The sequence below is a fragment of the Anolis carolinensis genome, chromosome 2 (genome assembly GCF_035594765.1).
Source record: "Anolis carolinensis isolate JA03-04 chromosome 2, rAnoCar3.1.pri, whole genome shotgun sequence".
Lineage (NCBI taxonomy): Eukaryota > Metazoa > Chordata > Lepidosauria > Squamata > Dactyloidae > Anolis > Anolis carolinensis.
Genome location: NC_085842.1, coordinates 293,728,617 through 293,743,491, shown reverse-complemented (window position 1 = coordinate 293,743,491; position 14,875 = coordinate 293,728,617). Strand labels below are relative to the sequence as shown.

At 37.2% G+C, this 14,875-nt stretch overlaps 1 protein-coding gene across 2 annotated transcripts in view; it reads left to right on the top strand.

Moving 5' to 3' along the window:
* Positions 1-14,875, top strand: part of ipo11 (importin 11) — a 94,566-nt gene that overhangs the window by 28,095 nt on the left and 51,596 nt on the right. For both annotated transcript variants that reach the window (XM_062972389.1, XM_062972388.1), the window contains exons 8-16: positions 628-676; positions 2,683-2,753; positions 5,078-5,270; positions 5,383-5,535; positions 6,254-6,297; positions 8,192-8,282; positions 10,752-10,799; positions 12,127-12,232; positions 12,518-12,644. In XM_062972389.1, coding sequence (XP_062828459.1) covers positions 628-676; positions 2,683-2,753; positions 5,078-5,270; positions 5,383-5,535; positions 6,254-6,297; positions 8,192-8,282; positions 10,752-10,799; positions 12,127-12,232; positions 12,518-12,644 — 882 coding nt within the window. The remainder of the gene's footprint in view (positions 1-627; positions 677-2,682; positions 2,754-5,077; positions 5,271-5,382; positions 5,536-6,253; positions 6,298-8,191; positions 8,283-10,751; positions 10,800-12,126; positions 12,233-12,517; positions 12,645-14,875) is intronic.

Genomic DNA, 14,875 nt, shown 5'->3' with positions numbered 1-14,875 from the left:
GGACTTTTGATTATATCTGTCTTTTAAAATTATAATAAATACACATGCCTCCATGCAAACCTTCTGCTCTTTTGTCTTCAATAATAGTGATGCAATATACATGCATTTGTAATGTTATTCTTGACATGGGTGGTGATATTTCAAGACTCAGTTAGAATCATGCATTGCAAGTGCAGTACATTCTCCACTAACATGTACTGCCCATGATCAACATCTGTCAATCAACATAGCCATGTTAATATCTGAGAGTGGATGCCTTTTTCATAACATTAATTTGGTCTTCAGGCTCCCCCATGCTATCCCTGTCACTTTGCTTTCTTCTTCCCCATCCATATTTTTGCTTGTATTTTTCTTACAAAATCGTCTGTTCACTATGGCCCCATCTAAACTGCCATATAAAATACAAATTATCTGCTTTGAACTGGGTTATATGGCAGTGTAATAACAACAACAACAACAACAACAACTTTATTTGTAACCTGCAAATAATATGGATTATCTGATTTGATAATCTGGATTATATGGCAGTGTAGAACCTGATTAAATAATATTCGGTGCAGATGTCCCTGCACCTATTTCGAACATACGAAGCATTCTTGGTTTTATGCATGTGTTAATATCTTCTAGGGCTTCCTCCATGCAGTATTTGAGCGGCTAAAGCAGTTTTTGGAATGCAGTAAGTATTTGTAGACTTGCTTTCATCATATATATTTCCTTTTAAAGTCCAAAGAAAATAGCTTCTGCTGAATTTGTAATAAAAGATGTCATATAGTGTAATTAAAAAAACAATGTTCTGCTGTGCCCAGTGACACCTTCGCCCTAGTATATTTTAGGATTGCAGTCTTAATATACCAGAGAGTTGGCCATATTGATTCAGAAACCCTGGCTTCCTCCAAGTGCTCCTGGTTAGGATCATGGTGTTAATTCCTGCTGCTAAATGGCATATGTTTTAATAAAAGGAGTTGTTATTGCAAATAACATTGTTACTGCAAATAAAAACTATTGAAGTACATTTTTTTTCTCAAAGATAGTAAGAAATAATATACAGTATATTCTTTAAAAATCTTCCTGTTAAAAGATTCTGAACTTCATATGTTTAATTTGGAAATGAAAGCCATTGTAGAGATTTACATGAGCTAAATGTTTGGCATTTAAAAGTATAAGCATTTGTTGTGTGGGCAACTGCTAACAAGGCAGTGATAATTGCTTCTTCCTGCACTCATGGATCACAGCAGCACATTTCAGCACATCTGAAATGATAACACTTTGACCTTTTCTTCTTTCTTTTCTATTCTGATCTGTTTTGGGAAGGTTACGGGGAATGATAGGGGAACAAACTGTTGCCTTTTAAAGTGGTTTTTGGAGTATTAGGGAGATTTGAGTGGAGCTCCCCTCCCAATCATGCTCAAATGTATCTTTTTTTTAAAAAAAGGGGGATCTGGAAACATTGAGGGGTATATAGGATAAACTCATGGACTGCAGTAGAGGTCCCATGGGCCTACAGGCCAAACATTTCCCACCCCTGTTTTAGAGTATTAACTTTCATCATGTGCAGTGACTTTAATATTCACAATTATTCTGTGATAGAGACATGCACATTCTGTAGATTTCAGACTGAGGCTGTGTGAGAGTGGTTTGTTTAATGCTAACTATTATTTATACTATAGGTTATTTTTAAAGCCACTTTTTGCATAGCGTGCTGACTTTAAGGCGTTCTCAGGGCCCCTCCATACAGGCCCTATATCCCAGGATCTGATCCCAAGTTTTCTGTTAATCCCAGATTATCTGGTAATGCAGACTCAAATAATCCAGTTTAAAGCAGAAAACCTGCAATTAAATCCTGAGATGTAGGGTCTGTCTAAAAGGGCCCTCAAAGTCAGGTATTTGAGAAATAGCTGCCTGTATATAGAGTGCTCTCTATAGGAAGACATGATTCCCTCCTCCTTTGGGAGCCGTGTTCAGTGAGTAGTCAGGGCTGCTTGCAACTCTATCGCTGCTTCTACCATCCCTTTCTTCAGTGAGATTGTGGATATTTTATTGTACAAGTGGGGAAAATGCCAACTAATCAGTTTATGTGGTTCATTGTCCTTGTAGTTTAATAGTGTAAGATTCTGCTAAACATTTGACTCAGTGACTGAGCCTCAGTCCTTTAATCACTCCACTGCATTACATTTTCAGAGACTAGAACATATCTATTACCATGTATTATGATGATTACTACTGCTACTATTATTATGGTTTCTTTCCCCAATTGATGTTTTATTTATCAAGTCCCAGATTTTGTACAGCTAATTTTCATTATTCTCTGAAATACTGTATAGGTAGTCATTTATAAGTCGGCCTCATGTACAAATAGAGGGCATATTTGGGAGCCAAAATTATAACTTGTGGATATGACTAGAGTGATTCTATGAAGAAGGAAAAATGCTTCCTTTCTCCATTCTGGGAAGAAAGGAAAATTCTCAGGGAAAATTTGGGATAACCCATAACTTTGGATAATGCAGTATTATACTGTCACCATTTTGGGATTTTAATTTATGAATGTTTAAGCAATAGTAATGTCACAGGTTTGTAAATCATACAGTTTGTGTTTCTTTTAGTAACAGACTAGCATTGTTTTTTCTTAGAAATTGAGTGAAATACAATTAAAATATTTTTATTAAACCATTTTTTATTTATTAGGTAGAAGTATAGAAGCAGATCATGTCTGCAGAGATCGTCTAGAAAAGACTATAATTTTATTCACCAAAGTGGTAGGTTTTATTGGTTATTAAATTTATTGAAAGCTATTATTGAGTAATATCCAGAACATGATTTAATATTTAATTTTTATTAGGAATATTTTAGAGGCAAGTTAGCTCATATCAGATACTTAATTTTCCTTCCACCAATGATTCTTCTAGCTAAGTTGCAAGAATTAATTTCTTCTAATAATTAATTTCTTCTAAAGACGTACTATTCATGTTGTATTCATAGGATTGTACATGTCAAATAATAGAAAATGGTTACACTAAAGGCAAGGAATTTTGTTTGTCTTGGAAACTAACTAAGGTCTATCCAGGCTAGTAATTGGATGGGAGACCACCAATGAATACTACGTGCTGTAGGCAATATTTTGGAGGCGGGAACTGGCAAAACCACAACCAAGTGGGGTTTCCATAAGTTGACAAAAGACCTTGAAGCAAATACATATACAAAAATATTACTACTTCTAGTATAAATCACTCATTACATATTTAAATATATTACATATTTCAGTATTTCATTACCATCACAGTAACATATATGTTCAATGGAATGCTGTTACTTAGTTTTGCATATATTTGTGCAGCAATCTCTGAGGATGCCTGCCATAGATATGGGCGAAATGTCAGGAGAGAATACTTCTAGAACATGGCCATACAGCCCGGAAAACAACCCTGTGATCCTGGCTATGAAAGCCTTTGACAACACATTGTATAGCAGTTGTTAAGATCATATAAAATATAGGGTTGACATCAACAATTGGCACAATAGTAATAACAGATCTTTTTTCTGAAATCAAGACTGTAGTATATATCAGATGAAATTTTAGTAGACTCATTAACTTTACAGTACATAGATGTCACAATACCTTGACCGTCGCCCTGTTAATTCTGAAGTGCTATCTTCTCTATTCTAATGAACTAGTAAAAGATCACCATGTTGGTACAAAGAAATAGAAGCAGGTATTTTTGAGATTACATTAACTGTATTAAATTTTTAATTCTAATAATTATTTGAAGGACTCTTATAATCTGTGAACAGAATCTACCATTTAATTTTGTGGGCAACATACAGTTACAGCAGATAGACTTTATTGATACTGAATTAAAATTTCTGTGAACATTGATCCTTTGTTTTTAGTTCACAAGTCAACAAACTGGTATGTGTTGCTTGATTGTTCCCACTTAGTTGTGCCTACTAATAGGAATGGCCTATTTAATCAGGGATTTCACTGGAGGAAAATCATGATGTCGTATATATTGGTTCTCAACCTGGGGTCCCCAGATGTTTTTGGCCTACAACTCCCAGAAATCCCAGCCAGTTTACCATCTGTTAGGATTTTGGGAGTTGAAGGCCAAAAACATCTGGGGACCCCAGATTGAGAACCATTGTTGTATATGAACAAATCCTGGTTTGTTTCACTCCCCTAACAAATGAGAGCCTGAAGATGGCTGTGAGGGACAAAATCAGGTTGCAATGTAATGTAAAGTTCTTCTGAGCATCGGAGATGTTTCTGCTAGTGTGAGAAATCAAGTACTGTAGTTACAGTTGGGCAGGATGCACCATGACATGCTTGTAACAGTAACTTCCATTTGTGTCATGTCTTCATTAGAATAAGTAAGGGTTTTTGTTGTTGCTCTACTTTTACAGCGCCATGTAGAACAACAAATAATTTTTTACCTGCCTTTCCTTGTGGCTTGTGGTGGGTTACAACATAGCTAAAAACACATAATCATCATAAACATATAAAATGTACATATTAACTATTTCTACAAAATACATATATTAACATACAAAAAACAAAGATTAAAATAACAGTGAACACAAGATGCTTATTTAAAATTCATGATTAAAACTGACTGATAGGCCTGCTGGAAGAGATAGGTTTCCAATTGCATCTTAAATTCCAATAACTCATTTAGCTGTCAGATCTCTTCTGGCAGGTTGTTCCACATTTGTGGGACGGCTGATAGAAAAGTCCTCTGGGTAATGGTTGCCAGTTGGATTCTGGCAGGCTGGAGTAGTTGCTCCCCAGAAGACCTAAGTGTTTGGGGCGAATTGTAGGGAGCGGATAGCACTATATAAATAAAGGATATTAATACTAAATTATCTGGAATTCTGGCTTATTATTTGAAGTCAACCACCATGTGTTTTCTTACTGAGATGAGGATTGTTTAAATTTGTGGTACTACCAAAGGTTTGCATCGGATACATGGGAAATATTTGGTACCATTTTACTACCGTATAATACTATTTCATATTGGAAGTATTTCCTTCTTGAATTTTGATTCACCTTTGCTATATCATTCTGTTCAATGTCTCTCACTTCCAGCTTTTAGATTTCTTGGACCAACATCCTTTTTCATTCACATCACTAATTCAGAGATCATTGGAATTTGCTGTAAGCTATGTTTTCACAGAGGCCGGTGAAGGAGTTGTGTTTGAACGATTTATTGTCCAATGCATGAATTTGATCAAAATGATTGTTAAAAATTATGCTTACAAGCCATCCAAAAATGTAGAAGGTAATTTGGCTCGTTTAATATTTGATATTTATTTTAAATATTGATAGCTATTTATTGCTTTGTGATTCCATATTAAACTACACATTTATTTCATGTGAACTGTTTCTTGTAGACAGCAGCCCTGAAACTCTTGAAGCTCATAAGATAAAGGCGTCATTCTTCACATACCCGACCCTAACAGAGATATGCAGGCGGTTAGTCACTCAGTATTTCCTGTTAACCAAGGAAGAGTTAACAATGTGGGAAGAGGATCCAGAAGGCTTTAGTAAGGAACCAATAAATCTTTCAGTCTTATTTTATTTCAATGTTTTTCATAATAAGAATAAAGTAAATATTAACAGTGTATTTAGGACGTTGTCACGATTATTAGCATTTTGAAATACACTTTGTATGTACGGATGTTCTTTTTTAAATTTAAATTATGGGTGCATTCACTCATACATTTGTATGATACTAAATGAAAAATGTTGTATACTGCAGTCCTATGGTCCCAGGAAAAACATTCTAAGAGCTATAGAATAGATTGAGCTTTCTCCATCTATATACTGAAAGGGAGGCTTATTATTGGATGAGGAAAGCAAATTCAAGTGCTTCCCATGTGTTCTCCCCCAGAGACCTTGGAGGTCTTTGCCCTTCCACTGGCACAAGAAGCAAAGGGGAGAGTACATTGAGAGCAATGTTATATGTATAGCCAGAGGGGCAATGTATCCTGATCCATAGAATTAAAATGCAGATTAGTATAAATAACCTATCAGCCTTCGAGCAAGTGGGTGCATAATATTCCTTCCCTTAATTCCATTGGGAAAGAAAACATCTAAAGAAGCAAAAGGAAGGCTTACATTATTGCTCTTACCTCCCTTTTGTTTTGCCTACATGAGCTCAGAAGTACTTTATACAAGGTAGCTGCTTCACTTTTGGATCTTTCCATCACCACCTTTTGCATTGCTCTGTTAATTCTGTTTTTTCTTGCTTCTTTGTGGCAGCTGTGGAAGAAACAGGAGGAGATTCTTGGAAATACAGTATCAGGGTAGGCAAACTGTAGATAAAGTGAAATCATATTTCTTTGTTGGAAATGGGTTTTAACTCATGATCTATAGAAGTTACAATACAGTCTCCATGAACCTGCTCCCACACAATGACAATGGCATTCAGTCCTAGAAGCTGGATCCAGCCCAGCCCATATACTGTGTAACTCACACTGATATATGTCAAACCTTCTCCTCTTGGCTGCCTCCAAGACCTGTCTACACGTTTCTAAAACACACATGTATTTGAGAAAAAAATAGGATTATTGTTGGCATGATGAATAATAGCTGAGCTACTGTTTAACATCGCACTGTTGGCTAAATGTTCTTCATAATCTGAAATGGAAGAGACCTATTGAATGAAAATGATTTGTTGAATTGGGATGGGAATCATGCAAACCTCCAGATGTTTTTTGGATTGCAACTTCTAGCCTTCCACTATTGTCTGAAGTACCTAGGACTGCTGGAAATTTAATCCAACATCATTTGGATAGCTGTATGATTCTTGCTGACATGTTAAGTCAGCTCTGAGTTGCATCTGTTAGGACTGTTCTACAGACTAACACTTCAATATATGACATTTACATTTCTTGCTGCTATGTTTGCATCATAGCAAGTAGTAACATCCTTATTTTATTACTGGAGGGCAAACTCTTTTCTATGCAATAAAGTAAATTTTATATTTTATTATTGAATCCAGAGGTCCATCTGGCTCTGGTCAAGACCTTGTCACTCACACACACAAAATTCTTTCCAATTTTTTCTTCCATATGCAAGCAGTTCTTAATAGTTGGTCCCTAATACAGGCATACCCCAGGCCCCATCTACACAAGAAATTATAATCCACTTTGATGCGAGCTTCAACTTTCTCCCACTTTGAAAGTCTGTTTTTAAAAAATTCGCCAAATATCCAGCAAAAATACATTTCTTCCCTCCTGTGTCTGAATGAGGCACAGGAAGGAGCGATTTTGGAAGGCAGGACAGAAGTGTCAACAGTGGTTGGGGAAGTGTAGGAATGATAAGGCTGCTACACAGCCGAGGAAGGGAAAGAAAGCCTCCCCTGTTGGCCTAGCATTGCTGAAGCTCTATACCTTGCCTTCAGGAGCTGCAGAAGCAATCATTGGTGCAGTTCTTTGCCAGGAAGTAAGGAGATAAGCAAACTCCTAGATTTTTAGGGACGCATTTAATCTGGGTCAGAATGTAGATTTAAGAGATCTGGTGTATGTGTCTTTCCTCTTTCCTTCTTTTTTTGTATTTTCTGTGTGACAATTCACACACACACTGGGACTTCTAAATCCACATTTTGCAACCAATTAAATGCCTGTGTGGAAGCATCCTCAATTATCAAAACCTCTGGCAATCTCCTTTTTAGCAAGTCTTACATGTACCCAGTCTCTTTTTTCTCTTTGTTCATGTCTTCCTGGTTTCTTTACCATCAACTTTGGGAGAAGGATAATGGGTATAATTGATATATTATCTAGTAGGTGTTAATGTTTTTGAGCTCGATTTGAATAGAGATGGGCAACAGATGGGAATATGCTCTACCAGTGATAATATATTGAGAGACATCAATATCTGACTTCCAACTTTTGTTTAGTTTTATTCATGATTTTATCCTATTCTAGAATGATTTTATCTAGTATTTTTCCACTACTGCAACAGTACTAATAATATTTTCAGTAGTTAATAAACTTTATACCTCATACCTTGAAAAACTGGAGTTTTCTGTTCCAATAGATTATAATGATTTTTATGTTTCTTTGCTTCTGTTTTGACATTAAATTGCTGAATATTTTGAGCATTTGCTTCATGTCCCATTTAGCAATGTTCTCTTTAAAACTAATTTGCTCAGTCTATTCTTGCCTCCTATAATAAAGTGTTCTAATTTATTTTCAGCCATGTACAGAAGTGCTCTTCATTGATATTTTTCATGAATATAATCAGACTCTTACTCCAGTTCTTCTAGAAATGGTTCACTCTCTACAAGGTACTTGTTTAGTTTGATTAAGATTATATAGTATGTAGAGGGATAATGACTTGTACAGTAAAATACTGAATGTTAATTTTACAGTTATTGTAAACACTTATCTTTCATGCTATAAGCTAGATTGGCTTGACCTTGAAGGAGCTGAAGGTGTTGACCGCTGACAGGGAGCTCTGGCATGGGCTGGTCCATGAGACCATGAAGAGTCGGAAGCGACTGAAGGAATAAACAACAACATAAACTAGATTGTCATAAAATTTTCCTGAAAAGAGGTTCTGGGTTGCAATTTGGAAGTGTATTGAAGAAACGCAATAAACTGCCACACTTTACCTCTAAAATGTTCTCCAGATAGCATTAGTATGGATTTTTTAATGAGGCTCATTGAAGTCTTTGGTTTTCATTACTTTCCATGCAAAAGAGCATTCATTTCTGAATTAACAGAAATCTATAGTCTTGTTAGCAAAAAAAACAACCTGCATAATTATTTTGTTTTCCATCAGCAAAGGAGCCTTTGAGTTTCAAATAGAATTGATAGAGTGTGTGATTTACAGGACAGTTTTATAATTAGATAATCAAATTGAATTGCTTTGTATGCTCAAGGACTACTTTGAACAAAGCTTAATTTCAATGTGTTCCCTGATTAGCCCCATTTTAACTCTCTAGGGATTGCTATACATCCCGACACAACAGGTAGAATATCCATTGAGTTATTTGACACAATGTTTATTGAACAGAATGGGCCCTTGGTATATGCTGGGGTTTGGTTCCAGGACCTTCCCACCCTCACCCTCCATGGATACTAAAATATATGGATACTCATGTCCCATCATATATAATGGCATAATAAAATGGCATCCCTCAGATAAAATACAAAATTGAGGTTTACTTTTTGGATTTTTATTTTTTTTTATTTTTTGCAGTGGGGAGATATTTTCAAGCTATGAATAGTTGAATCTATGGCTATATATGATTTTATTTTATGCCTTTTAAATTTATTTGTGTGTTTTTGTATTTAATATCACCGTATGCTTGTTTTATATCTGTGAACCGCCCCGAGTCCCTCTGGGGAGATGGTGGCGGGGTACAAAAATATTATTATTATTATTATTATTATTATTATTATTATTATAAAAATATGTGGATATGCAGGCCAACTGTACTTTCAGTAATGTCAATGACAGAATAGAAGACACACTTACTAGATTTGCAGATGATACCAAATTGAGAGGGGCAGCTAATAAGCCAGAGGAAAGGATCAGAATCCAAAATAACCTTAACAGATTAGAGAGCCTGGCTAAAACTAACAAAATGAATTTCAACAGGGAGAGATGTATAGTACAAAAGCAATGAAAGTAAAATGCACAGATATAGGACGGGTGACAACTGACTTGAAAACAGTCCATGTGAAAGGGATCTAGGAGTCTTGGTAGATTACAAGCTGAACATGGGTTACATTGTGATGTGGAAGCTAAGAAGAGCCAATGTGATTCTAGGTTGCATCAATAGGAGAACAGTATCACATTTGAGGGAAGTAACATTCTCACTATATTCTGGCTGGGTCAAATATCACCTGGAACACTGTCTCCATTTCTGGGCGCCAAGCTTCAAGAAGGATATGGACAAGCTGGAATGTGTTCAGAGAAGGGCAGCCAAAATGGTAAAAGGTTTGAAAACCAAGACCTATGAGGAGCAGCTTAGGGAGCTGGGTATGTTTAGCCTGGAGAAAAAAAGGCTAAGAGTGGACATGGTAACCATGTTTAAATATTTGAAAGGATACCACATTGAGGAGGGTGTAAGCTTGTTTTCTGCCACTTTGAAGATTAGAAGACAATGGAGCAATTGATTCAAATTGCAGGAAAATAAATTCCACCTAAACATTAGGACGATTATTCCTGGCGGTAAAAGCTGTTCAACAGTGGAATATACTGCCTCGGAGCATGGTGATGTCACCTTCTGTGAAGGTTTTTAAGCAAAGGCTGAATGGTCATCTGTTCGGAGTTCTTTGTTAGAGTGTTCTGCATGGCATGTCCATTGTGGTCTATGATTCTATGATTCAAATAGTATATTTCAGAAAAAGGTGATGACAAAATGAAATTAAATTTCTGTGTTATTAGACTGAAATATTCTTACCCAATCTGAATTTCTATGTGTCCCAAGAAATTCTTTCTTGTGTTATACAAGCAACATAAATCCTTTTCTTGTATAGTTATACAAGCATCTGAAACTACTCTACATTTGTTTTTGTGGGACGTTACAAATAGATATTTCTGCCAATGTAGAAATCACATTACCTTTCCTGGTACTTGTTGTCTTTTCTATTTAAAGATTTATTTCTTCTTTAAAGTCAGTGCACATATTTTTACCTTTACAACAGGAGCATGGCTGCGTCATAAATTTAATGAAAGACACTTTTCTGCATTATTACTTTTCTTGCTGGATTGTTTTTTAAAATGTGCATTTGCTGTATTTCAGGCCCCACCAATGTGGATGATACCCAAACTCTACTGATTAAAGATGCTGGTAAATTCAATTTCTACTTTAAATTGATTGTTACTTGTTTCTTAACTTGTTTAAAGCCAAACAGCTCAGGTCCTGGCTATTTGGCTGACTGCATCTCCTTGTACGAACCTGCCCAGGCCCTGAGAGATCTTCAGGAGATCCCTTCTCTTGGTCCTGCCTTCATCTCAAACTTGGTTGGTGGGAATGAAAGAGAGGACCTTCCTTCCTCAACTCTGGAACTCCCTTTTGCCCAGAGAAGCCAAAATGCCCCCCTCCCTTCTGTCTTTCCAAAAGGAGGCTAAAATCTTTTTATTCAGGCAGGCTTTTAAAGAAGGTTTTTTAGATCAAGTCATGGGGTGCTGTGGTTTTTAGCTCTGATTGTGTGGATTTTAACTGTGATTCTTTTAATACCATTGATACTTAATTCTGTTTTAATGTTTGTATATTTGTAGATTTTAAATTGTATTGAAATGCTTTTAATTTTAGCTGTTTTGAGTCTCCCTGTGAAGAAAAAAAGTGGGGTATGCATAAACATAATAATATTAGTAATAATAATAACTGATAACATATAAATAGCCTGTAATCTTAAGATAAATATTAGAATAAACAATGTTAAGCAGCCAGAAGTCAACCAGAAGAGATTAAGAATGGTTTCCCACCCTAGGATTGGTCTGTAAAACACCATTTTCTATTTCCAACTAGATTTAGCAGAAATGTTAATCACAAATTTACAATGGTTGTAAAAATATTAATCAATAGATAAGAGATTGATGGTCCTTTCCTTGCCTAGATTATTTCTAAGAAGATCAGATAGTTTTAGGTCTATTGGCTGTGATAGTTAAATAGGCCTTCCTTGTTTAGAGACAATGTGCTTTTGATTTCTGAATGCACACAATCAGAGATCATTTCATCATTTTCTTCACATAAAGTTGGCTGCTTCTGAAAACAGAATTTTTGTAGAGCAAAGCTAATCTTCTGTTGCCTTTGCTTCCTCAAGACAGGTTTTGTGATGCTCTTGGTATCCCCTCCCTTCTGTCACCAAGCATAGGGGTTTTCAGTACTTTCGGTTCTCCCTTCCTATGTAATGCACTTGAGAGTTCAAATGAATCTTCATACCCTCCATGTGGAATTCCCATTGGTATTTAATTGATTGTTAAGGGAATAGAGTGAGGGAACTGTGAGCTCTTTTCTATAATAATTCAGTATGGCTCTTCCTTTTTTATATATGTGGGACCACTGCAATAGTTATAAGCACAATGCACGCACACACATGTCTGTGTATGTATAATGATGAACAAATACACCTTGTGAAAACAAAGATATTTTAAAATACATTTTACCTCTTCAGTGTATAATGCAGTTGGATTGGCAGCATATGAGCTATTTGACAGTGTGGATTTCGATCAATGGTTTAAAAACCAACTACTAGCAGAATTGCAAGTCACCCATAGCAGGTATGTTTATTTGGTTTTTTTTTCTTTGATATTGCTATGAAGCCAAATAATTAAAAAATGTGGAAATGACTCCTCTGAAGTATTTTAAACATGCTACAGTTTGTTGGACTCAAGGGGGATGAGGTAGAAGGGGCAAGAACTGTTGATTTTAAAGACATGTTCATATTTTATGGGTCAAAATTACAAGTTTTCATAAAATGTGTTTGTCAGTGACATTTAAGCAGTTCGGTTCAATGAATGTTAGTAACCCAGAACACAAACAATAATTGTTCTTATACTTCAAAGGTATAAACCAATACGTCGGCGAGTAGTCTGGCTAATTGGACAGTGGATTTCTGTGAAATTTAAATCTGACTTAAGACCTATGCTGTATGAAGCAATCCGCAATTTACTTCAAGACCAAGACTTAGTGGTAGGTATATCACTGCCTCCTTGACAAATATTGTATATCATTTACCTGTCTTTCTCTTTCAATCTACAGATATGTTTATTTAAGAGCCAGAGAACTTTTAGACTCACTCTTGTGCAGTAGTCAAGCCTTAAGCAAATAAAGCTGGATTTTATTTCCTTATGGTTTTATTCCATAGTTAAATCTTTGCATCTGTTTTCATATATATGTTCACCTAATGCTTACAGCTTTTATTTCTTTATTTGGCTTGTATTTGAGAGAACAATAGACATTTACTTCTGTATTTTTCAGCCTGGGTAAAGTATCTTTATTTCAATATCGGTTAACGTTGCGTTCTGTTATGGAATTAAATTTGGAAGATTTAGCTGTAATATAGTTCACAGCATCTGAATTGGTATTTCTAGCTGGCAAGTAATTCAAATAGCAGGAAGAAATGTTGCATAATGGGGTCACATTTTTAATAAAAAAGATAAGACATGCTGCAAGGCATATCAATCTTGTAGCAAACCTATATTGCACTGAATAATTTCCCACCACATAGTTATTTCACAATATTAATTTTTCTATCTCTCCTGAGCCAGAGTATCATCAGTACCAAACAAAGAATGTAAATTTCAAATACACTTCACCTTTGTCCTTAATTTTGAAAGCTGAGTACTGTTCCGTCCCCCAGGACGATGGTTTGCCTTACCTATTGGTCGTTTGTTTGTTTTCCCTCCTTTACATTTTGTTTGAGCCTCTGGCTGCAAAAGCCTAGGAAAAATGGCTTGGAATCTGCAAGAGCTGGCTGCAGTTTTCTTTGCAGTGATTGGTCAAAGAATGCAACATCTTAGGACCGCCCTTTTTACCAGGGTCTAGTCTCCATTTTGGAGCTTCATTCTGGCTATAGTCTTACAACGTGCTGGAGCTGTGCAAGGCTAACTGGGACAAATCATCCTCAAAACCAGGCCAATCTAAGCCTATCCAAATTAGATAAGTATTGAATTATATTGATCTGGAATAAGAAATCTAGTTAGAGGAGCAGGGTCATTCTGTCGCTTCTAGAACTAATCTTTGCTGTAAAGATAGGGAAGGAAAGAGTTTCTCCTTCTAATATAGGCAGCGTGATTAGGGTATAGTGGTTTTATAATCACCTTTGCTTTCTGGAACCAGGGATAATTCTGTACCTAAAACCTATAGAAATTTGTTTCATTTTCTGCAACTTTAAGATCTGTGCCAGGTTTACAACCTTGTATGAATAAACATCCTTTTTTTGAAGTTCTCCAGACTCAGTCGTTCAATATTTTAGGACAGCTTATAGGGATTTGCAGTTCGCCCGGATAAAGGACGGCACGTTTCAGTTTTATAGTTTTTTATTGTCCGGCGGACGGCACAGTTTTGAGGTAGATCAGCGGTTTTTCCGCTTGAGCTAGCTTGCACGGCTTATAGTTTTTTATAGTTTAGGAAGTTTAGTTTAGGCCGCGGCTTTTCCGCCTGAGCTCAGTCTGCATACCTAAAGACTCTACCAGCGTCTGAGGCAGTGGAGCCCGCTCTCAGACCTGAAGGAGTCAAATAGTGGGGCTCTATTTCCTTGCTATTTGGCTCGCGTGTGCGCACGTGGCCCAGTGGCTTTCTGGGTTTGCACAGGCTGTGCAGTTCCCAGCAACGTCCAGGGCTCCCTCGGCGGTAGACCTCGAGCCGCGGAGCACCAGCGACAGTTCTTTGGCTGGCTCTGAGGCGTGAAGCCCACCAGAACCAGGCTAGAACCTGGACAGGCCTGGCAACGCTGCTGCGAGTTCGGCCGGAGCACTCGGCCGGCTTCGACCTGCCTCATCGTCCTGCGGTGGTGACCTGCCTCATCGTCCTGCGGTGGTGACCTGCCTCATCGCCTGGCGGTGGTGACCTGCCTCATCGTCCTGCGGTGGTGACCTGCCTCATCGTCCTGCGGTGGTGACCTGCTTCATCGTCCTGCGGTGGTGACCTGTTTCATCGACCTGCGGTGGTGACCTCCCTTCACAGCGGGGAGGAGGCGTCTTTTCTCTCCTCCTTTCCAAAGCCAGCCTCGGTGCTCCTTCGGCGGCAGGCCTCGAGCCGCAGAGCACGAGGTGCTTGAAAATTTGGCGAAGTCGCCATTTTGGCAGTTTACGTCACTCGGGCAAGGGAGGTATCAAGTGGCAAGTTGCTGTCAGTTGGCATTTTGCAGCTTGCCCACTAAAATCTGGCGCCAAAGGTCACAATCTTTGTAAAGTATAGTT